Genomic DNA, 25619 nt, shown 5'->3' on the forward strand with positions numbered 1-25619 from the left:
GAAAGCAAGTGTAGGAGCTTATGCAGCATCAGCCAAAAAAAAAAATCACACCATTCTCTCCAAATGCCTGTCCAGTTCCTCCTTAAATTTATTTAACCTATCAACTTCCACAATGACAGATGGAAGTTTGTTCCAGCAATTAACCACCCACTGGCTAAAGGCAAATTTCCGCACATCTATTCTACATCTGTCCTTTCTTAATTTGAACTTATGTCCCCGTAGGTTCGTAATCTGAACAAGTGGAAGGATCCCATCAGAATTCAGCGTGCTCAACCCATTCAAGGCCTTATAGACCTCAATCAGATCACCGCGCAGGTGCCTAGTCTCCAGCCACTGCAATTTGCAGAACTTAAGCCTCTCTTGGTAAGAGGATCCCTTCATTCCCCTCACCAATCGTGTTGCTCTTCTCTGTACACGCTCAAGCAAATCTACATCCTTCCTAAAATGAGGCCTCCACACCTGTACTCAGTACTCAAGGCGTGGCCTGACCATTGCCTTATACAGAGGGACAATCACCTCCTTTTCCCTGCTAGCAAAATTCCTATATATCATTGACAAAACCCCATGACCTGCCCTTGCAGCCTGTCTGCATTGCTCAGAAAACTTCATATCTGACTGCACAATTACTCCCAGGTCTTTTTCGTTTTCTACCACCTTAAGTGTAGTACCACACAGTTGGTACGTTTCTCTGGGGTTACTTCTACCCATATGCAGTACTTTGCATTTGTCAAGGTTAAACTTCAGTTGCCACTTCTTAGCCCATCTGCCCAAATTATCTAGATCCTGTTGCAGTAGCACACTGCCATGACTGTCATTAACAACCCTGCCAACCTTTGTGTCATCTGCAAACTTCGACATTAAGCCTGATATACCTTCATCAATATCATTGATAAATACACAAAACAACAGTGGACCCAAAACCGAACCCTGTGGGACTCCACTAATAACATTAGTCCACGAAGAGCAGCACCCATTGATTACCACCCTCTGTCTTCTCCCACTTAACCATCCTTTTATCCATTGTAGCAACTTACCCTTAATACCATTCTGCTCCAATTTGTACAGTAGTCTTCCATGCGCAACAGTGTCAAAAGCTTTCCTGAAATCCAAGTATATGATATCAAAATTATTTTTTGCATCCAGTTCCTTTGTGACCACATCATAATAACCAATCAAATTTGTCAGACAAGACTTTCCCTTAACAAACCCATGCTGTGTCTGAATTATTGCTGCAGTCTTGTCTAGATGATCCTGCAATACATCTTTAACCAGTGACTCCATTATTTTACCCGGAACAGAAGTTAAACTAACTGGTCTGTAATTGCCCGTGTCACCCTTCGATCCACCTTTGTGAATTGGGGATACATTTGCACATCTCCAGTCAGTGGGAACCATCATTAGGGGTAAGGGGAAGGGCTTTTGCTTTTGTAAAGGCAACTATGGAGGTCTGAGACAGTATTTAAATTTTATATGGTGGGACCAAACATGATGTTACCAACAGCAAATTCAAAATGGGAAGCATTCAAAGAATTAATCTTGGAAGCTACTAAGCATTACATACCAACTAAGAAATATTGTTCAAGGTTTAGGCCTAAATGGATGTCAGATGAACTAATGAGACATGTGGCAGAGAAGAAAAATGCATGGGATACATATAAATTAATGGGTGACATGGAAGCCTATGATAGATATAAGCTGGTCTGTAACCAAGTCACAAAGGAGGTTAGGAGGTTAGGCAAAGGCAGATTATGAGAAATCTTTGGCAAAGGATGCAAAGAAAAACAGAAAAGAGTTCTTTACCTATGTAAACTGTAGAAGGAAGGGGATGAATCAGATTGGTCCACTGAATATCGATGGTTCAACTGTTGTTGATCCTGCTCAGGTAGCTAAAAAACTAAATGAGTATTTTTCATCTACATTCACATATGAGGAGTTGTACAGGGAGGGGAATGCCAGAGGTGAACTAAACCCTGGCAGTGATCTAGATGATTTTGTAATAACTGAGAGGAAAGTGGAGGAGAAACTGAAGATAAACATAAGAAAGGCACCTGGGGTGGATGGGATCTATCCAGTTGTATTAAAGGAGGCAGCAAAGGAAGTGAGCAAACCCTTAGCCATAATTATGAGAGCTTCCTTGGACTCAGAGGAGGTACCCATGGACTGGAGATGTGGAAATGTGATCCCAATAGACTTGTTAGTTTAACTGCTATTCCAGGGAAATTAATGGAGGCACTGGTTAAAGAAGCACTGCAGGATCATTTAGACAAGACTTCAGTTATAGCTCAGACACAGCATGGTTTTGTTAAGGGGAAGTTTGTTTGTTTGTTATTTGGTTTTTAGGAGCATTAGCAACTAAGGCCATATTGATCCGGGAATATGCGGTGGTCATTCCCTGATCTTTTCACATCCTCTGTATTTGGTGGTGACGGGCTCGAACCCCGGTCTAATCAAGAAGTGTGTGCTACGCACTGCTGCTCCTTCTCACCTGGCTACGGAGGCGCCTTAAGGGGAAGTCTTGTCTGACCAGTTTAATTGGATACTATGATGTGGTCACAAAGCAACTGGATGCAGGGAACAATTTTGATATCAGATATATGGATCTTAGAAGGCTTTTGATACTTTTGCACAAATTGGAGCAGTGTGGCATTGGAGGCAAATTACTGCTATGGATAAAGGGATGGTTGAGTGGGAGAAGACAGAGAGGGGTAATCAATGGACACTGCTCTTCGTGCACTAATGTTATTAGTGGAGTTCCCCAGGGCTCAGTATTGGGTCCATTGTTGTTTTCTACATTTAACAGTGATATTGATGATGATATATCAGGCTTAATGTCCAAGTTTTCCGATGATATGAAGGTTGGTAGGGTTGTTAATGACACTAATGACAGTATGCTACTGCAACAGGATCTAGAAAAGTTGAGCAGATGGGCTGAGAGGTGGCAACTGAAGTTTAACATTGGCAAATGTAAAGTACTGCATATGGGAAGCAGTAACCCCAGAGTAACGTATCAACTGTGTGGCACTACACTGACAGTGGTAGAGAATGAAAAGGACCTGGGGGTAATTGTGCAGGCAGATATGAAGTTTTCTGAGCAGTGCAGATGGTCTGCAAGAGTAGCTCATGGTGTATTGTCAATGATATACAGGAATTTTTCTAGCAGGGATAAGAAGGTGATTATCCTCTTGTATAAGGCAATGGTCAGGACACACCTTGAGTACTGTATACAGGTCTGGAGGCCTCATTTTAAGAAGGATGTAGAGCTGCTGGAATGAGTACAGAGAAGAGCAACAAGATTAGTGAATGGAACAAAGAGTTGCTCTTACGAAGAAAGGCTTAAGTTTTGCAGATTACAGTGTTTGGAGACTAGGCACCTGCGAGGTGATCTGATTGAGGTGTAGTAGTAGTAGTAGTAATAATAGTGGCATGTGATGCAAGAAAGTAAGCGTATGAGGTTATGCAGCATCAGCAAAAAAAAAAAAAAAAAAAAAATTCACACAACCATACACAACTTCAAAGTGTATAAAGCCTTGAATGGTTTGAGCATGCTCAATGCTCATGGGATTCTTCCTCTTGCTCAGAATAATCACCTGAGAGGGAATAAATTCAAATTGAGGAAAGACAGTTGTAGGATAGATGTGTGGAAGTTTGCCTTTAGCCAGCAGGTAGTTGATTGGTGGAACAGACTTCCATCTTTTGTTGTGGAAGTTAATAGACTAAATAAATTTAAGGCTGAGCTGGACAGGTATTTGAAATGAACGGAGGGGTGAAATCGGAGCGTTTTTTTTTTTTTGGCTGATGCTGCATAAGCTTGCTTTCTTGCATCATATGCCTCTATTAATGCTAATGCTAAATCCATTTGTTATATGGAAACTATTTGCAATGTAATGACCAAGGGGAAATCAAAAAGTTTGCTACATAGAAAAATTTCCCAATATGGAAGTTTGTTCAAGAGAGGTCCGACTGTACAGTCAGTGCTCGTATAACACGTGTTTACACTACACGAATTCGATCATACACGATTTATAAATAGGGGAACATTATCTTATATAACACGAACCGATTATTCGCTTATGCACGATTCGCCTTTGTCAGTGACTTAGTAATTTGGAATCGCCTCTTTTTGATCTTCTTTGGCTTAATTTCTACTACAAGAAATTGCAGTCGAATGCTGAATCACCCCAACTGAACGCAACACGATAGGAATGAAGAGAATATTCTGAAAATGTATTTATGTTTTTTATGTCAGTGAAGGGGAAACACATTTCACCGTAATAACGTAAAAACCCACACAATTCCAGCTATCGGTATAATCGCAAATGCAATTAGATCGAGTTTACTACCAGTTTATAACAGATTCCACTAGCAGAAACGCAACATTGTTTTTATTGTTTTATGGTAGTAACTCCTAGAAATGTGTTTTAGTAAAATGTGAGGTGTTAATCTCTGCCTTTACGGTGTTGTTTATTCAGTTGCTACACGCGCGCAGCTTTGTTTATGTGTATCAAGCGTGCCTCCTCGTTTTGTAATTGTGCTTTATTCCCTAAAAATGAGTAAAATACTTAAAAGGTGTGAAAATGAAGTGTCCTGGTGAAGACACTGCAGATTCAGAGAGAAAAAGAAAAGCAATGTCGATAAACAGAGGCGGACTGGGTCAAAAATTCTTACCCGGGAAAATTTGTAGTGGCCTCATACTATGGTTTATGGCCAAAATCACACCGGCCTCCGGCCCACTGGGGTTTCCCCGCTAAGGCTTATGGCCAGTCCGCCTCTGTCGATAGAGAAAAAATATGAAATTGTGAAACGCTTTGAGCGAAATGAAAGACCATGTGATATTGCACGTGCTACAGACCTAAATGAGGCAACGTCGAGAATTACAAAGAATGCAGAGAAAATAAAAACAACTTTCACAGCAGGAACAACTCAAAGTGTAATTAAAATCCATTAGATTAAGACACAAAGAATTGGAAGAGATGGAACGGCTGTCATCTGTTTGGATAGAAAATCAAGCAAAAAACAAGTTTTCTTACGACAGAAGCAAAAGCATTAGCAATATTTTATTACTTAATAGTCGTAATAAAATACGTAAATATTTTATTACGATTATTTATTGTGTTTGGTAATGTTTTGGTAACAAATGTGTGTTCAATCTTGGGTGGTCAGCACCTAACTCTATTTTTCCCATAGGGCCTGTTGTTTATATTTCATGATTTTGCATTGCACGAGGGTTTCTAGGAACACAACTATCATGCTATACGAAGACTGACTGTACTTGGTTTTCAGGAAAGCTTTTGATACTGTTGTACATGGAAGACTACTGTACAAATTGGAATAGTATGGCATTAAGGGCAAGATGGATAAAAGGATGGTTGAGTGAGAGACGACAGAGAGTGGTAATCAATGGACACTGTTCTTCATGGACTAATGTTATTAATGGAGGCCCCCAGAGCTCAGTGTTGGTACTATTGTTGTTTTTTATATTATTCAATGACTTTGATGAAAGTATAGCAGGCTTAATGTCCAAGTTTGCAGATGATACTAAGGTTGGCAGGGTTGTTAATGATAGTAATGACATTATGCTACTGCAACAGGATCGGATCTAGAAAAGTTGGGCAGATGGGCTGAGAAGTGGCAACTGAAGTTTAACGTTGACAAATGCAAAGTACTGCATATGGGTAGCAGGAACCAGAGAAATGCACCAGCTGTGTAGTACTAAACTCAGGGTAGTGGAAAATAAGAAAGACCTGGGGTAATTGTGCAGTCAGACATGAAGTTTTCTGATCAGTGCAAACAGGCTGCCAGATCTGGTTATGGGATCTTGTCAACAATCACAGGAATTTTGCCAGCAGGGAAAAGGAGGTTATTATCCCTGTATATAAGGCAATGGTCAGGCCACACCTTGAGTACTGCATACAGGTCTGGAGGCCTCATTTTAGGAAGGATGTAGAGTTGCTAGAATGAGTACCGAGAAGGGCAACAAGATTGGTGAGAGGAACACGGGGTGCTCTTACCAAGAAAGGATTAAGTTTTGCAAATTGCAGCATCTGGAGACTAGGCACCTCCGAGGTGATCTGATTGAAGTGTATAAGGCCTTGAATGGTTTGAGCAGGCTCAATGTTAATGGGATACTTCCTCTTGCTCAGGTTACCAACCTGAGGGGGCATAAATTCAAATTGAGGAAAGACAGGTGTAGAATAAATGTGTGAAAATTTGCCTTTAGCCAGCGGGTAGTTGATTGTTAGATCAAACTTCCATCTGTCATTGTGGAAATTGATAGCTTAAATAAATTCAAGGAAGAACTGGACAAACTTTTGGAGTGAATGAAGTGGTTTTTTTTTTTTTTTTTTTTGGCTGATTTTGTATAAGATTGCTTTCTTGTATCATATGCCTCTACTAATGCTAATATTCATATTTTAACCCACAATAATTGTTTTCCATTGTATTCCATACTTTGTGGCCACACAGAAAAAAAAGTCTGGTGTTCTCCAAAATCCTAATAATGTTCATTGAATGTGCCCTGTTAGACTAGGGTAATTTAAAATATTTTAAATGTATACAGGTAGCCCTCGATTTACATTGGGGTTAGGTTCCTGGGGGAACAGGCACAAATGGAATCGGCACAAATGGAACCCTTTATATAATGGAGTCAATCGGAAATCACAGGGTTAGGTTCCGGGCACCAAAAATTTTACCTACCACTTTGTATCAATTGTTTTATTTTATTAGCATTCTTCATAGTTGTAGTACTAGTCAATGGAGGCATATTCATAGCCCTACACACATTAGGGCGGCTTTCGTCAGATTCTATCCTCCGAATATTGCACTAGGATTCAATTAACTACCTTTACCAGACATGGCGTGCCTTTATTCTATTAAATTAAAAACTTTATAACACGATTGGAAAAAAACTGCATACGACTATCACTATTATTATTATTTAATTTATTAATAGCACAATTAATAAAAAAATGTTAGCGTAATAAATTTCTAACATGTGTAAATAGCGTAAACAACAACCAACTGAATGTTTCACCGCATTGACCTTTACTACCTGCATCCATGAGTGGTTACTTTGAGGGCTGGAATCTTTCTCATCTCTGATACGAATGTGCTAATTGCTGATTGGCTCAGATTGTCCTAAATCACGTGAACAGTGCAAAATATATAGCACAGTATGATGCAGATAAATTTTGTACGACAATTTGAAACTTTCAATTTATAAAAAAAATTGCAAAAATAAATAAATAAAAATGGCGTTGTGGTTAGTGATTGGCGCTATTGTGAATCGGCGCAAATTGGACCGGCGCAAAACGAGGGCTACCTGTATACTGTAGTTGAACAAAATTAATTTTAATTACAGTTTTCTGCAAATCCAAGTCCAATCCATTTTTCCTTATTTTTGAGATTATGGAATGCATATGATTTAGAGCCTAGTTTTAAGCAATTAAGTGCTTTGCATAAGAATCTGTATAATGATTTATGGATTTAATCACTTTATCATTTTTCTAAGGTACGAAGGTATGAAACTTTGTGTTGACCTTCAGTCAACACAAAGTTCACTATGATAATTTTATATGCCTGAAACTTTTAGTTTCTGTCACTTTAATAAATTTTACAATGTATACTGAGCAGAATTTTTAGCTTCAACGCTTTTATGAAATTTCAATAAATAAAAATTAATTATTGCATTTTGCTGTAAAATTTATCTGTATATACTTACATGTCCATCCCACAAAACCTTTAGCTTTTTGTTCCCGAGTTGGTGCAAGGCAGGCTCCAACAAAATAATCGAAGAGACCCACAATTAACAAGATCATTAAAATTACCTGAGTCTGAAAGAAAGGAAAGAAAAGAGAAGTCAAGCTGTACTACCTTAAATGGTCATATCTGCATTCAAGTGGAAGTAAATACAACAAGAATTATCAAAAAACTCATATATATATATATATCACTCATAACCTATTAGAACTGTGGTAGAGGAACTACTGCCAACCACACATTTTGATCCTACCTAAAAAGTTGTTGTGAATTTAATGTTTAATCTAACCTCCATTTTTATCTCTTTCTGTAAAACTGAATTTCACAAACTTTGTATTTTGCTGAAAACATTTTTATATAATCAGACTTTATTTATTTTAAAATTTTATATAAAATTTAATATGAAGCAGAATGAACTCAAAATAGGTCATGTGATATTATTTACAAAAAACATTGGAATGCATATAATAATTAGCATTGGAATTAGTAGATACATATGATGCAAGAAAGCCAGCTTATGCAGCATCAGCCAAAAAAAAATTCCCATTTCACCACTCCATTCGTTCCAAATGCCTGTCCAGCTCAGCCTTAAATTTATTAAGGCTATCAACTTCCACAACCAAAGATGGAAGTTTGTTCCACCAATCAACTACCCACTGGCTAAAGGCAAACTTCCACACATCTATTCTACAACTGTCTTTCCTCAATTTGAATCTGTGCCCCCCTCAGGTTCTTAATCTGAGCAAGAGGAAGAATCCCATCAGAATTCAACTTGCTCAACTCATTTACGGGGTTATACACCTGAATCAGATCACCTTGCAGGTGCCTACTCTCCAGGCACTGCATTTGCAGAACAAAAGCCTTAGTAAGAGCACCCCTTTGTTCCCCTCACCAATCCTGTTTGTACTCGTTCTAGCAACTCTACATCTTTCCTAAAATGAGGTGTCCAGACCTGTACACAGTACTCTAGGTGTGGCCTGACCATTGCCTTGCACAATGGGATAACCACCTCCCTGTCCCTGCTAGAAAAATTCCTATATATCATTGACAAGACTCCATGACCTGCCCTGGCCGCCTGTCTGCACTGCTCAGCGAACTTCATATTTGACTTCACAATTACGCCCAGGTCTTTTTCACTTTCCACTTCCCTGAGTGTAGTACCATACAGTTGGAACGTTTCTCTTGGGTTATTGCTACCCATATGCAGGACTTTGCATCTGTCAATGTTAAACTTCAGTTGCCACTTCTCAGCCCATTTGCTCAACTTATCTAGACCCAGTTGGAGTAGCATACTGTCTTTACTGTCATTAACAACCCTGCCAACCTTTGTATCATCTGCAAACTTGGATATTAATCCCGATATACCTTCATCAATATCATTGATGAATACACAAAACAACAATGGGCCCAGCACCAAACCCTGCGGAACTCCACTAATAACATTTGTCCGTGAAGAGCAGTGTCCACTGATTACCATTCTCTGTCATCTCCCACTCAACCATCCTTTTATCCATTGTAGCAACTTACCCTTACTTCCATACTTCTCCAATTTGTACAGCATTCTACCATGTGCAACAGTATCAAAAGCTTTCCTGAAATCCAAGTATAGGATATCAAAATTATTTTTGACATTCAGTTCCTTTGTGACCACATCATAGTACCCAATCAAATTGGTCAGACAAGACCATACTGTGTCTTAACTATTACTGCAGTCTTGTCTAGATGATCCTGCAATGCTTTTTTAACCAGTGACTTCATTATTTTCTCCGGAACACAAGTTAAACTAACAGGTCTACAGTTACTTGTTTTTTTTGGTAGTTGTTGGCGCATCGGCTTCTGTGGCCATAATGCACCTCCCAAGGTTTTTGCAGTACTTTGATCCAAGCCCGAGGCGGGATTCGAACCCGCGACCTTTGGGTTGCCAGGCAGGCACTTTACCCACCTGGCCAGCCCGGTTGGCACAGTTACTTGTCTCGCCTTTTGAACCCCCATTTGTGAATTGGTGATGCATTTGCACACCTCCAGTCCATGACGACCTCCCCTGAGTCCAAGGAAGCTCTAATAATTATGGCCAAGGGTTTGCTTACTTCTTCTGCTGCCTCCTTTAATATAACAGGATAGATCCTATCTTACCCCAGGTGCCTTCCTTATGTTTAACTTCAAAATTTCTCCCCCACTTTGCTCTCAGTTATTACAAACTCATCTAGATCACTGCCAGGGTTTAGTTCACCTCTGGCATTCCCCTCCCTGTATAACTCCTCATGATTAAATTCCTGAAGGCTTCCCATTTAGAATTAAACATTTGTAACATCATCTGTTGATCCCACTGTACAGAATTTAAAAAATGTTGGACCCTTGTAGTCACCCTTATGAAAGCAAAAGCCCTTCCCTTTAGTCTTGATGGTAGTCACATCTTTAAGTAATTCCCACATCAGTACATTGTGATCACTGTCACCCAGTGGTTCCTTTATCTGCAAATTCTTAATCCATGAATAATCACTGCCGATAATCAGATAAAGAGTATTACTCCCTCTGGTTGCCTCTCGAACATGCTGCTGTAGAAAACAGTCATCCAATAAATCCACAAAAGTCTTGCCAGTGTACAAGTGACCAACCCACAAGTTCCACTCAATATCTGGAAAGTTAAAATCCCCCATTATATTACATTCTGATTTACTGGCACACTATTTTTCTGCACAATTGCTCATTATACTCATCAGATTCATTGCAGACACTTTCCCATTCAACCCTAACTTGTGACTTTTTTTCAACATTGACCTGTACTTGTTGAGTAAATCTGCAGATCTCTTACCCTTAATGTCATTAGTTCCAACATGTACAATAATATCATCTTTTGTGCCCTTAAAAGATGATATCTGCTCTACAACGTCATCAACTTTTGCCCCTGGCAGATATACCCTGGTCCTGTTCCACCTATCCTTCTTGCATAGTATATTCTCCGTATCCTTGACAATAGAGTCAGCAACAATAACTAGTTCCTTTGGGACCAACGCATTCTGCCTTGGAGATTGCCTCTGTGTTGCCTGATGCACAGGAGACAGCTCCGCCATTGAGCTGAGCAACCGAGAGCCTGATGGGCCCCTCGTATTAATTTCTTCGAGGGCATTTACCCTACACCTCAAGCTTTCTTTAGACGCCCATTAGAACACTGAGTTTGTGTCTAATTTCTTGACACTCTAGGTGTCTAGCACACACCACGACATCCTCCTCGGCTAGATCATGTCCTGTTTTTGAAATTTCAGCAAACATTGCACATTTCTTGAGATTGTGATGCATTGGAGAATCGCCTGCTTCATTTCTCCCCCGAGTCACATCACTCTCGCTAGTCTGTGATCTTTGCTTTGCAGCTCTAGTCTGGGTCATGATTTCCGTACAGTTTAGTTAACAATGGAATTTAATAAGATTAATAAATATTTTTAATTGATCACAAGCTATACTAAGCTAACAGATTCCTAATACACTGCTTCATATTACGTTATACCTTACGCTATCAGTTCGAGATATATACGTTGCATTGTTTCTTATCAATTACAATATGGTGGCTAGTTCAATATTGGCACCAACACTGGGAACTTCCAAAAATCACTAGTTAAATTCAAAATAAGAAGATAACGAATGCTACTAAACCTATTTAATATCTTTGCAAAACACAATGTAGTATATTAATTAACAAAGAATACGGTAAAAGTATCAAAATACTTATCACTTTACAGCAGCCAAAAATCCACCGACTGTTCTCTTTTTTTATTTTTACTACCTTTACTCAAAGGTAGTTTCAAAAAGAATTAATACAAGCATTAAACTAATTAACAGTATTTGGCATTTTAAACAACAGACTAAATATATTATTATTATGTATAGCTATCTCTTTCACTCTTTGCCCTATAAATTTGCAAAACCCTGGGGATTAAGTATTATCAGAATTACCAAATAATGCAAGAAAGTAGACTTTTTTCTCCATTTGCCAAAAGCAAAAAAAATTCCCAATTGCTCATATGTACTTTTCCTGTCACCAAAAAAGTCACCATCCAATTGCCCCTTGAAATTTATCAAACCTTGAGATCTGTTATTCCCTAAAATTCTGCAGGAACAACCTTTCTCTTATAAACTAAATTCTTCTCACATTAAATAAATGTTGCGGAAGGATTCTTTTAGTTTCTCAACTACTCAGGTTGAGTTTCACCAAACACTTATTTAAAACTGTGTATAGTTTTAACAAGAGTGTTGCCATACAGGCTTCAAATAATTTTAGAAAAATAAACTATTAAAAAATAAACCAATTGCTGATAACAACAAACATAAAAATATGAGCTGGTAGTTAGTAAACTGGAAAATATTTCTCCAAACACTTACAATTAAATAACTACAAGGAGAAAACACTATATTTCTTATGCTTTCATGCATTCCCCTTAGTAATTACTGCTCAATTGATACACAAATAATTTCTTATCTACACTGGTATCTGTCACTCCACTTATTTTGAAATTAAAGCATGTCCACCTTTCAGGTGGAACAATTTCAGTGATGGGCAGCATAATCATGTATAGTTTATATAAATGGTTCAGATAAACATTTACCATAAAATTTGCCTTACCTTATTCTCAAATGCCATTCCTACTCCTGTTATGCACATCATCAGTATTAATAAAATCACACCTGAGACACGTACATCATTAATGCCACTTGGATATTCAACAATTCCCACATTAAATACCTGGTAAAAACATAATTTATTATATATAATGATACTTTATTTCAAAGGATATATTGCATGGTACAAAAATATTCAAAACAAATAAAATTACTATCAGAGTCAGTAAATTAGCAAATTAATTATTGTGCAATTATTAGCTTCAGCAAAATTCTTTGACAAAATTAATAAAGATTACTGGTAAACTGTTATATGTCTCATGCATATAATAGTACATATAAGATTTTTCATTGTTACATTTGTGTGAGTTGTATAAATAGCAGTAGCAGCAGTAGTAGTAATAATGATAATAACCTTTACTGACAGTCAATAAGTATGAATCATAAATTTACCTGGAGGAGGCCACAAAGTCAATCAGATATATAAATTAGTTAAGTTCTTGATAAGTAATTTGTAAATTGGGGGAAATATTTCCATATACTCTTATAATGATATAATGGGAGAATATGTGCCAAAAATTATTTTTTGTATTTTTGTTAGAGAATGACTGATACATTATTTCTTTAATGCACATATTATGTTTTATTTTCTATATACAGTACAGTGCATTACATCCCAGTAAAAACAAAGTGCAGCACTCTTATGTTGTGCTATGATAGATAAGGCATTACAGTGTTGATAAGGTTTTATTCAAAAAGTTGTTGAATTTCAGAGTTTATACTAAATTCACTCATTTTAACTTTATTTCTTTCCTAAATATTTCCAGTTGTAATAATGATATGCTGTGCCACACAATGAATATCAGAAAAAGGACGTCTGCAATAGGAGCCAGCAGAACGATTATATATACAATGTTTAGTAATATTGAATAAATATTTAAATTATTATTCCTTGTAGTCTCAAATATTTTTATGCCCTTGGACTCACAAAAGTTTACGCTGTCCAGATCCGGCATTAACAAGAAAATAAATAAAACAGTGTGGCAGAAACACTACTTTTACGAAACAAAATTATACTGCACTGTACTCTACAACATCCTTGAGGATGTCACAGACATTCTCAGAAGTATGCCAAGCTGGGTTTGCTACCCGGGAGTCTAAAATGCTGATGGAACTGATATTTGGGTGACACTCAAGTCAAGTGGACCTAATTTCAGCAAAGTTCAGTCAGTCTGTGACAGCCAAATCCCCTGCTTGCACCTTCACAATGGTGGGACTGTTGTTGTTGGTTTAGGGATTTATTAGGCACATCGGCAACTATGGCCATAGTGCACCAGGGATTGTTAGTAACCCTAGGTATAACCCCCATGTGCAAGTCATGAAATATGGCACCTAGCATAATGGAGGTATCCACCCAGGTGCGAACCAACGTAAGTAGGGTTCGAGGTGTGGCTCCCACACAGAGGAATGCCACCCCCTCTGTGTTACACTGCAATGTTAGGTGGTCGATAACTCTCATCAACCAGTGCAATACCACCACTTTGCTTAGTGGAGGCTTGAAGTAGTGGAACCCATATTTAGTCTCTAGAGAAAAGCTCTGGCAACACTCCCATCTATTCCATTGTGCAGTATGATTGATGTCTTTTGAGATTATGATAGACATCATGGCAAGATCCAATCTTCCTTATATTTCAAGGGAACAGCTCTGTGTTCACAGGCCAGCTGCTAGATAGTCTACTGGACGAACCTATTGGTAACTCTATAGGAGGCATCTGGATCAGCTAGTGTATAATCTCGCTGCCTCTATTCTGCAAGATAATGACTGGAGGGAGTCCAAGTAGTCTGCATGCAGGGGGCATTGTTGAAGCCACATTATAACAAGAAGCTGGGTATATTCTTGCCTTGTATATGGCATTTCCAAAAATTTCATTATTTCATACATCATGTCTTCCCCACCTTTTCTTATTATTGAATACATCTTGAATTGACAAATTAATAGAATAAACTTATTTGTAAAAAGATTTAAACCTCCCAAACACTTCCTCATTCATTTCACAAATATATGTGGTCTCAGTTCTAATCTTAATGATGTCCATTTCCATTTACAGTCGGCCAAACCCCATGTACTTTTTCTGACAGAATCCCAGTTATCAGTTGATTCAACCACTGCTCATCTGAGTTGTCCGAATTATTCGCTGTATGATTCCTTTCATTTGAAAGGTGGTACCTGTGCATATGTCCATTCCGATATTCCCTGTCAGAGACTTAGTAATCTGTAATCTCCTCTTTTCGGCCTTCTCTGGTTTAAAATCTATCTACCCTATTCCGTCAAATTCACCTGTTGCCTCTATCGTTCTCCCAACTCCACTAATCACTTGGAACTCTTTGACTTCCTTTCTTCAAAACTTGACTTTCTCCAGTCCAACTTTCCTAAGAGTGAGGTAATTTTCCTTGGTGATTTTAATGTTCACAACTCTAGCTGGCTTCCATTTTCTAGTCACACAGACTCAGCTGGTAGAAATGCTGAGGCTTTTGCAGTAACTAATGACCTCACACAGATTTTTCATTTACCTACCAGAACACCAGCCAATTCTAATCATGCAACCAACACATGATGTTTTTCTCACAAACAACCATTCTAAGTACACAGTCAAAGTGAATGGTTCTCTAGGCACCTCAGATCATAACTCGGTGATGGTCTATTCTCCAATTGAGCCTTTCTCTTGTAGCCATTCTCATCTCATATTGTTTGGCATTACAAGAATGCAAAATGGGATGATCTGCGAGATTTCTTTTCTTTTTTTTTCTTGGTCAGATTACTGTCTCAAATCTTCTGAGATCACCATTTGCTCAGATCATGTCAGTGAAATTATTCTTCAGGGTTGAAATCCTTTATTCCACACTCCACCTTAATCTCATTATTTATCTAAACCTTGGTTTTCCAATAAATGTGATAAAGCTGTTCAAGATAAGAATGTTATACACTGAATGGACAGAAATCATGGGATACCTACCTAGTAATGAGTAGGCCCAGCTTTTGCCCAGATAAGGGCAGTCACGTGGCGAAGGATTGAGTCTACTAGTTCACAAAAGTATTCCACAGATATTTCCATCCATGCTTGCTGCACTGCTGTCCATAATTCTGTTGCATTCCTGGGTGGAGGATTCAAAGCTCGAACGGACCTTTCCACAGCATCCCAAAGATGCTCCACAGGGTTCATGCCCAGTGGCCATTGCATGGTGGTAAAATCTGTGGAATGCCCTTCGAACCATATTCTAGTCACCACAGCTCTGTGGGAAAGTGCATTGTCCTGCTGGAAGAGTCCATTGCCCCGTGGGTGCACAATGACCATGAAGGGATACAGATAGTCTGCAAGGATGGGGATGTAACCTGGATTGTTTAGAGATGCATCTAAACATACCAGAGGTCCAACGTGTGCCATTTGAACATGCCCCAGACCATTACCGACCATCCACCTGCCTACAGTTCCTTATTGACATGACGGCTGCATAGCTTCGTGCAGTTTCTGAAAGATACCCATCCTCCTGTCCGCTTGAAATAATTGGAAACAGGACTCATCGGACTGGGAGACCTGTCTTCAATCATCCAAGGTCCAGTGCCGATGTTTTTTCACCCAGATGAGGGGAAGAGTCCTGTGTCGTGGTGTTAGTAATAGGACTCTGGTGGGTCAGTGGCTCCCATAACTATTGCGGCTAATGATCGCCTGGTAGTCTTGATGGAGACATTTCTGGCACCTCCCTCATTGATGTCAGCGATGATTTGTGCCACTGTCGTTCTCCAGTTGGCTGACACACTGCGAGACAGACATTGACAGCCACGTTCATCCACCACCTTTCTCTGCCCATGATGACATGTTATTCCGGAAATGGTGTATTCCCAATACACTCTTGGTGCTTTCAAACGGGGATAGTGCAATTTTCGTACCACCTCCACAATAGAGTGATGCATAGGTCACTCTATCGTGGAGCATTTTGTGAAGAGTCTTGCCAGTTTTTGTGTTATGTCTCTTCCTCCCAATTTTAACAACTCTACAGTAACTTCATCTTCCCCTGGGACTTACTGATTCTTCATTTTCTTCAGTGCATGTTCTACCTCATCAGGAAGGATATCAGGTATGTCATATGTGTTACTAATTTGCAATCCATCTTCCCCACTGCTGGCATCATTCCCTTGCTGCTTGTATAATTCTCTATAGTAGTCTTCTGCTATTTGAATTATGCCTTCTCTGCTATTTATAAGTACACCAATTATTCTTAACTTTCAGTATCATTTGTCTTTCTGTATTACTGCTCATGGCTGCCTGATTTAAGTCCTTTGTTTCCTTAATGCCTTGTTCTACTTTTCTTGTGTTAAATCTTCTTATGTCCTCTCTGATTCTCTTTCTAATGGCTTTGCATAACTCAGTATACTCACTTTTTTCCTGTCAGTGTTTATCATGCTCTTCATTTGTCGCCTTCGGTTCATCATGATAAGTGTTTCTTGACTAATTTTTTCTTCTTTGTATTTCTTTTTACCTATAGAGGTTTCTTCGGCTTTATCACTTTCAGAAAGTTGTAATATTCCTCATCGATATCTTGGTCCTGATCAGTCTGGACCGGAAGACAGAAGAGGAGAAAAAGCAGTGCATACTGCTTTTTCTCCTCTTCTGTTATCTCAGAGACCTTTGTATTATTTACTCGAGTTAGTTTTTTCCTTTCTTTTCTTACATCTATATCAAGTGTGCATCTTACCATTCTGTGATCACTTCCAACATTTACCTTGTTCAGGAGGGTAACATTATTCACGATATATCTTCTGTTAGTGAAGATGAAGTCGATTTCATTAGTTGTTAATCCATTTAGGCTCTTCCATGTCCACTTTTCTGTTCACCCTTTTCTTGAAAAAAGTGTTAATTACTGACAATCCTCAAGATTCTGCAAATTCCACAAGTCTTTCACCTCTTTCATTTCTTTCACCAATTCCAAAATTTCCTATAGTTCCCCCTTTCTGCACTGTTTTGTTGTTGTTATTATGTTATTATTTTGTTTTTTTAGGAGCATTAGCAACTAAGGCCATATTGCTCCGGGGATATGCGGTGGTCATTTCCTTCTAATCAAGAAGCGTGCGCTACGCACTGCTGCTCCTGCCCACTGGCTACGCAGGCGCCCACTGTTCTGTCTCTTTCCAACCTTAGCATTGAAGTCCCCCATAATGATAGTGTAGTGGGTTTTCTGCTCGTCTAGAAGACTCTCAATTTCTGTGTACATTTCTTCAATGATTCATCATCATGGCTTGATGTTGGTGCATATATCATTATAACCTAACCTTTAGCTTGTATCTCTTAGAAATCCTGAATAATAGTCTTGACACCCTTGGTGATGTACTTTTGAATTCCAAAATGTTGTTTTTTATATCTTTATGGACCAGAAAGCCAACTCCACCTTCACTCCTTTCACTGTTTCCATTGGTGTACAGCAGATTTCCACTTGATAAACTTATAAGTGATTCATTTCTTCTTCTTCTTTCAGCGAAACCGATGATATTCCAATTCATATTTTCTAATTCCTTTTCCAGCTCTAATATTCTGTCTTCAATGATGAGCGATCTTACGTTGTAACAGGCCAAGTTCAGTTTCCGTGCATGGCAGCCTGGTCGTACCCAGAGATTCTTAGCACCCTCTGCTTCCACTCTGATCCTCTCACTGCTTTAAGAGAGGGAGTGAAAGCCGCTGGGGACTATGGGCCATTTGTTTCGTCATGCTGTCATGTGCTGGAGGGTTTGGTCATTTCCTCTTCACGTTGACCAGGCGTCTTGAAGAGAATCACTCTACACATTCATTACCACCTAAGTGACGTAACAAGGCTTACCATCGAGAAGGTGTGCATGAGTGGATTTTAGGGAGGCAGGCCAACTGGACGTCTCCTAAATCTTCTAAAATAGATATATATTGGATCCATCAGTGTTTTAGACTGAGTGTCTGATAACATAAGGGGAACATAGGGGCTTAGAGGGGAACAGAATGCCTGTTCCCCTCTAAGCCCCTTAATACAATAACACAGATATTCAAGACCAAAATAATGAACCATAAGAAAACTTTATTAGTGTAATAGAACATAAGAAAGAATATGGTTAGGGAAGGACATTACGTGGTTTCTATCCATTTAAATTATAATATATCTAAATTACCACTTTTATACCACGTGGAGTTTTAATATATTTTATTTAGGTGTTACCTTAACTAATATATACTGAGTAACATTTCAGGTATCTTGCCGATACCCATCATCAGACCTTGCTGTTGGGAGACAAAAATAACTTATATTTTACAATTAGTTATTTTGGTCTCCCAACAGCAAGGTCTGATGATGGGTATCTTCAAGGTACCTGAAATTTTACTCAGTGTATATTAGTTTAGGAAACACCTAAATAAAATATATTAAAACTCCACGTGGTATAAGAGTGGTAATTTAGATATATTATAATTTAAATAAAAAAAGAATGTAATGAATACAAAGAAAATACCAAAAAATAATAATATAAGAAAGGATTCAGAGGAAAGCCAAAAAAGCATATGATGAAAAACAGTATAAAGATGAAATTGTTGAAGATCATTTATTATTAACCAAAAATGTACAAGGAAGCTTGAGGCTTATGCTACGCCAGTAAAAAAAAATTCTGAGTCACCCTGACCCTGGGAGAGAAGTAGAAGGGAATCACCAAGAAAGAGAAGAATGATGATATCCAGCTCAGGATCCTGGGTGTGCCAAGCCCATACTCACTAGATGTGAGCCCCTGGGGTTAATTTAGAGAAAATGAAGAATATGAAATTTTAAAAAAGAACAACAAAAGTGAAATTAATAGTGAAACCAGTGACACTTATTATGTGGTGTTAAATAAGCTTATTGCACCAAATGCTAATTCATCACTAGCTGAAAAATTTATGTTTTTATCATATTACCCTGTGCAACTGAATCAAAGAAATTTTAAAAATAAAAAATTTCCTTTTAATGAATGAAATTAAATTGTAATTTTGATACGTGCCCAATAATGATGAAATATCAAGACAATGGTTATCGTATTCTGTTGATTTAAACAATGGTGTATAACCATTCCCATGATATGAATTTTGCGACTGGTTTTGATAACTTTAAAGTAATTTACAATAAAGGATCATGACAATTCTAATGGACATAAAACTGCTATTTTTGAGCCAAAAAATATCATAATATAGATTTCATTAATAAAGATTTAGAAGACCTAAAATGAGATGAAGAAAGGAAAAATAGAGTAATACTATTAAGACTGATAGTTATAATTTACTTTATTGCAAAACAAGGAATAAGTTATAGAGCAATGTTTCCCAAACTGGGTTCTGTATACCAATTCTAGGGGTCTGCAAAATGGACCCTCTGGAACTGGTCAAATTATTCATTCTATGTATAGCAATTTGATGATAAATAAAGTTATTATTATATATTTATGGAAAAATTCAGAAAACCCAATGTTCATACATATATATACACACACAGAGAAACATTTGCACATATATATATATACACCGATGAGCCAAAACATTATGAACACCTACCTAATATGATGTTGGTCTTCCACGTGCAGCCAAAACAGCTCGAACCCGGTGAGGCATGGATGCTACAAGATCACTAAATGTGCCTTGTGGTATCCGGTACCAACACGTAACCAGCAGATCATTTAACTCCTATAAGGTCAGTGGCTGAGATGCCGCAGATCGGAGTTGCTGTTACAACACAAACCACAGATGCTCGATGGGATTGATGTCTGGGGAATTTGGAGGCCAGGGCAATACCTGTAAGTGTTCCTCATGTTCCGCGAACCAGTCTCGAACAATCTGGGTGGTGTGGCATGGCGCATTATCCTGCTGAAAGACGGCACCACCAGAGGGGAAGACCGTTACCACGAAAGGGTGTACCTGGTCAACAATGATATAGGTGGTAGACATCAGAGTGCCCGGTACACGGATGACTGGATCCAGGGTATCCCAGCAGAACATTGCCCAAAGCATGACACTGCCGCCACCAGCTTGTTTTTGTCCCACAGTGCATCCAGGCGCCATCACTTCCCCAGGTAAATGATGCACACATACCCAGCCGTCCATATGGTGCAACAGGAAATGTGATTCATCGGACCAGACGACCTTCTTCCAATCATTTAAGGTCCAGTTTCAATGCTCGCGTGCCTATTGTAGGTGCTGTCACCAGTGAACCGTGGTTAGCATGGGCACTTGGAGAAGCCTGCGGCTACACAGCTCCATTTTCAGCAGGGTTTGATGTACTGTGTGTTGTGACACATTACTCCCGTCATCAGCATTTCAATTACCAGTGAGTTGCGCCACATGTACCATCCAGGAGAACCTTCCCTCACCTCGAGCATCAACGAGCAGTGGTGGTCTAACATCTCGCCGGTGGTTCGTGGGTTTTCCCCTAATCGGACCACTTTCAGTAGGTACTAACCACGGCTGACCATGAGCACCCCACCAGCTGTGCCATTTCAGATATGCTCTGACCCAGTTGTCTGGCCATTGCAATTTGGCCTTTGTCAAACTCGCTTAAGTGTGCTGCCTTTTCCATCTGAAGAACAAGAGTAACACTGATTAAAACGGAGCTCAGTATCAGTTGTTTTTTATACCATGTCCTGACTTCCACACGTGCCATAGTTCACATGCAGTTGCTTTGATTTGTATAACGACTCGCTGGTTATAATGTTTTGGCTCATATAGGGGTCTGCAAACTTTTTTTGATTTTCGAAGGGGTCCGTAAACTTTTTTTTTTTTTTATTTTTGAAAGGGGTCTGTAGATCTCAGTAATTTGGGAACCACTGTTATAGAGGAAAGAATGAAGACTCTTCTAAAGAATCTTCTAAATGACACTGAAATAAGGAATAGAGGAAAAATTTTAGAGTTAATTTTTACTTATAGCTGAATACAATTAGTTACTTAAATGTTAGTTATCTAGAAAAAATCTCAAATAAGAAAGTCTAACAACCTGAAAGTAGAGGCAGAGGTAAATTGGTAACCTTTCTGAGTAAAAATACTATTAATAAAATAAGGCTAATATTTGTAAGGAAATACAAAATCATACAGCAGAAAAAGTAAAAAAAGGCTGGAATTTTTAATATGCAAAGCAGATAGTATGCAAGATATTTAGCTAAGGATATAACTAATTTAACATTTTGATCATTATGGTATAGTGTAACTTGATAGTGTATATCTCGAATAGATTAACAGTACCCATAGAGAGAGTTGAAAGCAATTCTTGCACTGCTTCTATTGGAATGAGCATTAGCCTGGAAAGCAAGGTGCTCAGGATTTCAAGGGCTGCTGGCAGTCATCATGGAACAAGTAAATACATGGGCTGTGTTAGGGTAACCAAGAGTAAGAACAGGTGCAGGTATACTTCCATGTACACCAATGCTAGGAATATAGTAAATAAATTTGATGAATTTCAGCTGATGGTCAAGGACATCAAAGGCAGATATTGTTTGGATATCAGAGACGTGGTGTCACACAGATATAATGAATGCAGAATTGAAATTTGGGGTATACAATGCATGCAGAAAGGATAGAAAGGTTAAGAAACACATAAAATCTAAGGAAGTGCATCCATTTTACATGAGCGGACAGTGCAGTGTTGAGTCAGTTTGGTGTGACATAAGCACTGGGAAAGCATTAAAGCAATGGAAAGATTAAAGATAAATAGTCCCTATTCATCTTTAATCTACCTTATATTAGATCCTTAGACTACCTTATATTATGAGAAATTTGCAAAACTTTAATTAATAATGCAGTAACAAGCATTGAGTTCAGATGTGAAACAAATAAAAAAATTTATGAGAATTTTTTTTTTTTGCCGATCCAAGAAATCTATATAGTACTGTATAAATGTATTAATAAACAGCAATAATAAAGAGATATTAATTTTTATATTGCAAAATATCAATGTTGACTATACAGAACTGTGGAACGAATTGATTCACTTCAGTGAAAATTATCAAAATTTAGAAATAAAAAAATAAAAAAAACTGAATCGTATCTTAACACTAATGGGGATAATTCACACAAAGGTTTCATTCATTGTATATTTAACGTTAGACAATACAATATGCATATCTGCACGTACAAGTAGTACGTGAATTTGTATTTTCAATATTAAAAATAATAAAATCGCATTTATGCACCAACATGGGGGGGAGGGGGAAGTTGTTGTTATGGGAGTTTAATGGTGCATAAGCTACTATGGCTATAATGCAAGGGGTGGGGGGATGTATTTTACAGGCTCTAATGATAATGCATATAGAGCAGCATGCACTACATTCAAGCTCACCGGGCTAGCCGAGTGGGTAAAAAGTGCCTGCTTGGCAACCCAAAGGTCGTGGGTTCAAATCATGCCTCGGGCTTAGATTAGAGTAAATGCAAAAACTTTGGGAGGTGCATTATGGCCACAGAAGCCGATGCGCCAACAACCAAAAAAAAAAAAAAAAAACTACATTCAACAGATAAAGCTGAATCAATGAGAAATGACTCTATAAACAATAGTGACGCAAATATCACATGGATGGGAAATGACACAAGGAAGACCCCACAAATGCCAACAAGCAAACCCGGACCTTTTGACTGTAAAGACTGCAGAACGGATGGGAACCATCCCATGAACGATCACACTCTTGTCCGATCTCTGCTGGGAACAGACTAGGACCACCAGCAGCTCCACTGCCAAATGCTATATGGCGATCTGAATGGGATACCCTAACCCTATTCATCTTTAATTCCCTATCCCTGGCAGGAGGGAGAAAACAGAGCATATTTTTCTATAATAGCTTTATTATTATCATTTTTTTAATTTTACCTTCATTGCTCAATATCATAATCAAACTTCCCTCTGGTGTGGCATGGGCATGCCACACTGCCTAGCAGGGATCATCTCCTCTATCAACCCCCTTACTTCTATTTCTACCCCCTAGTCTTCAGCCTCCCCTCCCTCCCACTATTATCTTTCATTTAGCGTATAGCCCATACTTCTAAATTTAATAACAACAAAATTTTGCCCGACCTATTAGGCCTTTTAACACATCTCTCTAGCATTCAACCCCAACCAGCAATTTCCTAACAGCAATCTCATTAAGAATTAACGTCAAACGCATGGAATTTTTTATTTTATTTTATTTATTTATTATTATTTTTTTTTTTTTAAGGTCCTAGCCACTGAAATCCCAGGAAACTAGGTGGCAGGACCTGCCAGAGCAACTTGTCATGATTCTGGACACATGTGTGGACATGTGTTTTTGTAAGGGGCAGCTCCTAGAACGTTAGTTCAACTCCACCTCGTATCTCTGTGAAGAACAGTATCACTACAAATGGGCCATATGTGTGTGACGTAGGTTGGCGTGTATTGTGTGTGTGTTCTGTTATTATGTTCTGGCCACTTGGCTACCCAGAAGTATCAGTCACCTGGACAGATGATTCTGGGTACTCGTCCACACCACGGGAAGGTGGGCCAGTCCCAGCTAAACACGTGCTGTCTCAATACGAGACTCTGATCCACCTGATGTTGCCAAAAGGTGGGCAGATTCCTCTAGGGGCCCACTCCAGAGGAGAGAGAAAAAAAAAAAAAAAAAAAAGAAAAAAAAAATATATATATATTTAGATTTTCCCGTGGTGCAAAGAAAAAAAATAAAAAATAATAATAATAAAAATAAAAAAAAAACAACAGTATGACAGCAACCCTGAAGAATGCAATAAGGAGAGAGGGGAAAAAAAATAAAATAAAAAAAATAATAAAATATAATAAAATAAAAATGTGATATTACTGTAGAACGCGAAACAACAAAACAAAAATAATATATATAAAAAAAAAAACCCTTAAGAACGCAAAAGAAAAGAGAGGCAAAAAAAACCAAAAAAAAAAAAACCATGTGACTGATTGTAGAATGCGAAGAGAAAAGAAAAAAAAAGAAAGAAAAAAAATAATAATAAAAAAAAATAATAATAAATAAATAAATAAATAGATAAAAAAAAAGGGGGAGAGAGAGAGAGATGGTGTTTTCCGTCCTGCACACAGGCCGCAGAAACAAGCTCCACAGCCCGTGTAGCAGGACAAGGGGGAAGGGAAAATGATCGGTTTCAGTTCACTGCTGGGTTATCGATGTTTTCCACTGGGGGCCTGTTAATCCTTCGTCTGTGCTTACAGACTTCAGCTGAGTAGGTTTGCAGTGCAGGGAGGTTGCTAGGGTTCTGTAGGAAGAGCTCTAAATGCTCGCCAGAGATCTGTGTACAGCTGACAAGGTTGTGTCTCAGATCAGCATACGTAATGCACTCAAACAGTACATGCCACCAGTTCTCTTTGGCTCCAAAATTGCAGAGATCTGTTGGGTGGAGACCCAGATGGTGTAATTTTTCATTAATGGATCCGTGTCCGGTAATTAGGTATGACGTTTCTAGTGAAGGGGTAAACCAAGACTGTACAGATTTAGTAGCAGTGTAGGTTACATCAGGTAGGAACCTTCTTGTGACAATGCCCAATGTTGAGTTATGCCATCGAGTTTGCCAAATGTTGAAGAGCTCGTTGTAGCAACGGGTCATCTCAGCCTTGGGGTCAGCATCCAGATTAACCTCAATGTCAAGGATCCTTGTTGGGATATTTCTCGTAATTCGGAAGCACAATGAATGGCAGGAGTGGAGACCGTTCTACACACTCGGCAGATTGCCATTAACATTGACCTCTGGATGGTTCCAAGCTTGTCTCGCATCTTTACAAGAGTTACTCGATGGAACAAGGCTCCGGCTGCATAGGTCACAATTTGTAAAAATACTGCATTGTAATACAACCGCAGGGACCTTTTGGAGAGTCCCCAATCATTTTTAGAGATGCGTATGATGGTTCCTGAGAATCTCTTCACTTTGTTTCTTAGATTAACAAGATTTGGGAGAAAGCTGAGTTTGTGGTCAATAATCACCCCAAGTACCTTGGTTTCGGTGACGATTGACAGTTGAGCATTAAACATCTTTACCTGCGGTGGGCGCCTGAGATCCAGTCTATTCTTGAATAGCATCATTTTAGTTTTTGTTGGGTTGATATGCAACTTATTAAGTGCGGCCCAAGTTGAGAGATCGTCGAGGACCTGGTTTGCGTTTTCTAGATTCTGGACACACCTGGCTAGCCTCCACGTGGAAAAGTATGGGCAACGTCGGGCCCCACTAGGGGCCTGGCGGCCAATAAGC

The 25619-nt window shown here is 38.7% G+C and overlaps 1 protein-coding gene across 2 annotated transcripts in view; it reads right to left on the reverse strand.

Moving 5' to 3' along the window:
• LOC150083367 (solute carrier family 12 member 2-like) overlaps positions 1 to 25619 on the reverse strand; it is a 451471-nt gene that overhangs the window by 360694 nt on the left and 65158 nt on the right. For both annotated transcript variants that reach the window (XM_090377993.1, XM_090377992.1), the window contains exons 6-7: positions 12371 to 12490; positions 7718 to 7829 (exon numbers count right to left, since the gene is read on the reverse strand). In XM_090377993.1, coding sequence (XP_090234119.1) covers positions 7718 to 7829; positions 12371 to 12490 — 232 coding nt within the window. The remainder of the gene's footprint in view (positions 1 to 7717; positions 7830 to 12370; positions 12491 to 25619) is intronic.

The sequence above is a fragment of the Mastigoproctus giganteus genome, chromosome 7 (assembly GCF_048544385.1).
Source record: "Mastigoproctus giganteus isolate SK-2022 chromosome 7, ASM4854438v1, whole genome shotgun sequence".
Classification (NCBI taxonomy): Eukaryota; Metazoa; Arthropoda; class Arachnida; order Uropygi; family Thelyphonidae; genus Mastigoproctus; species Mastigoproctus giganteus.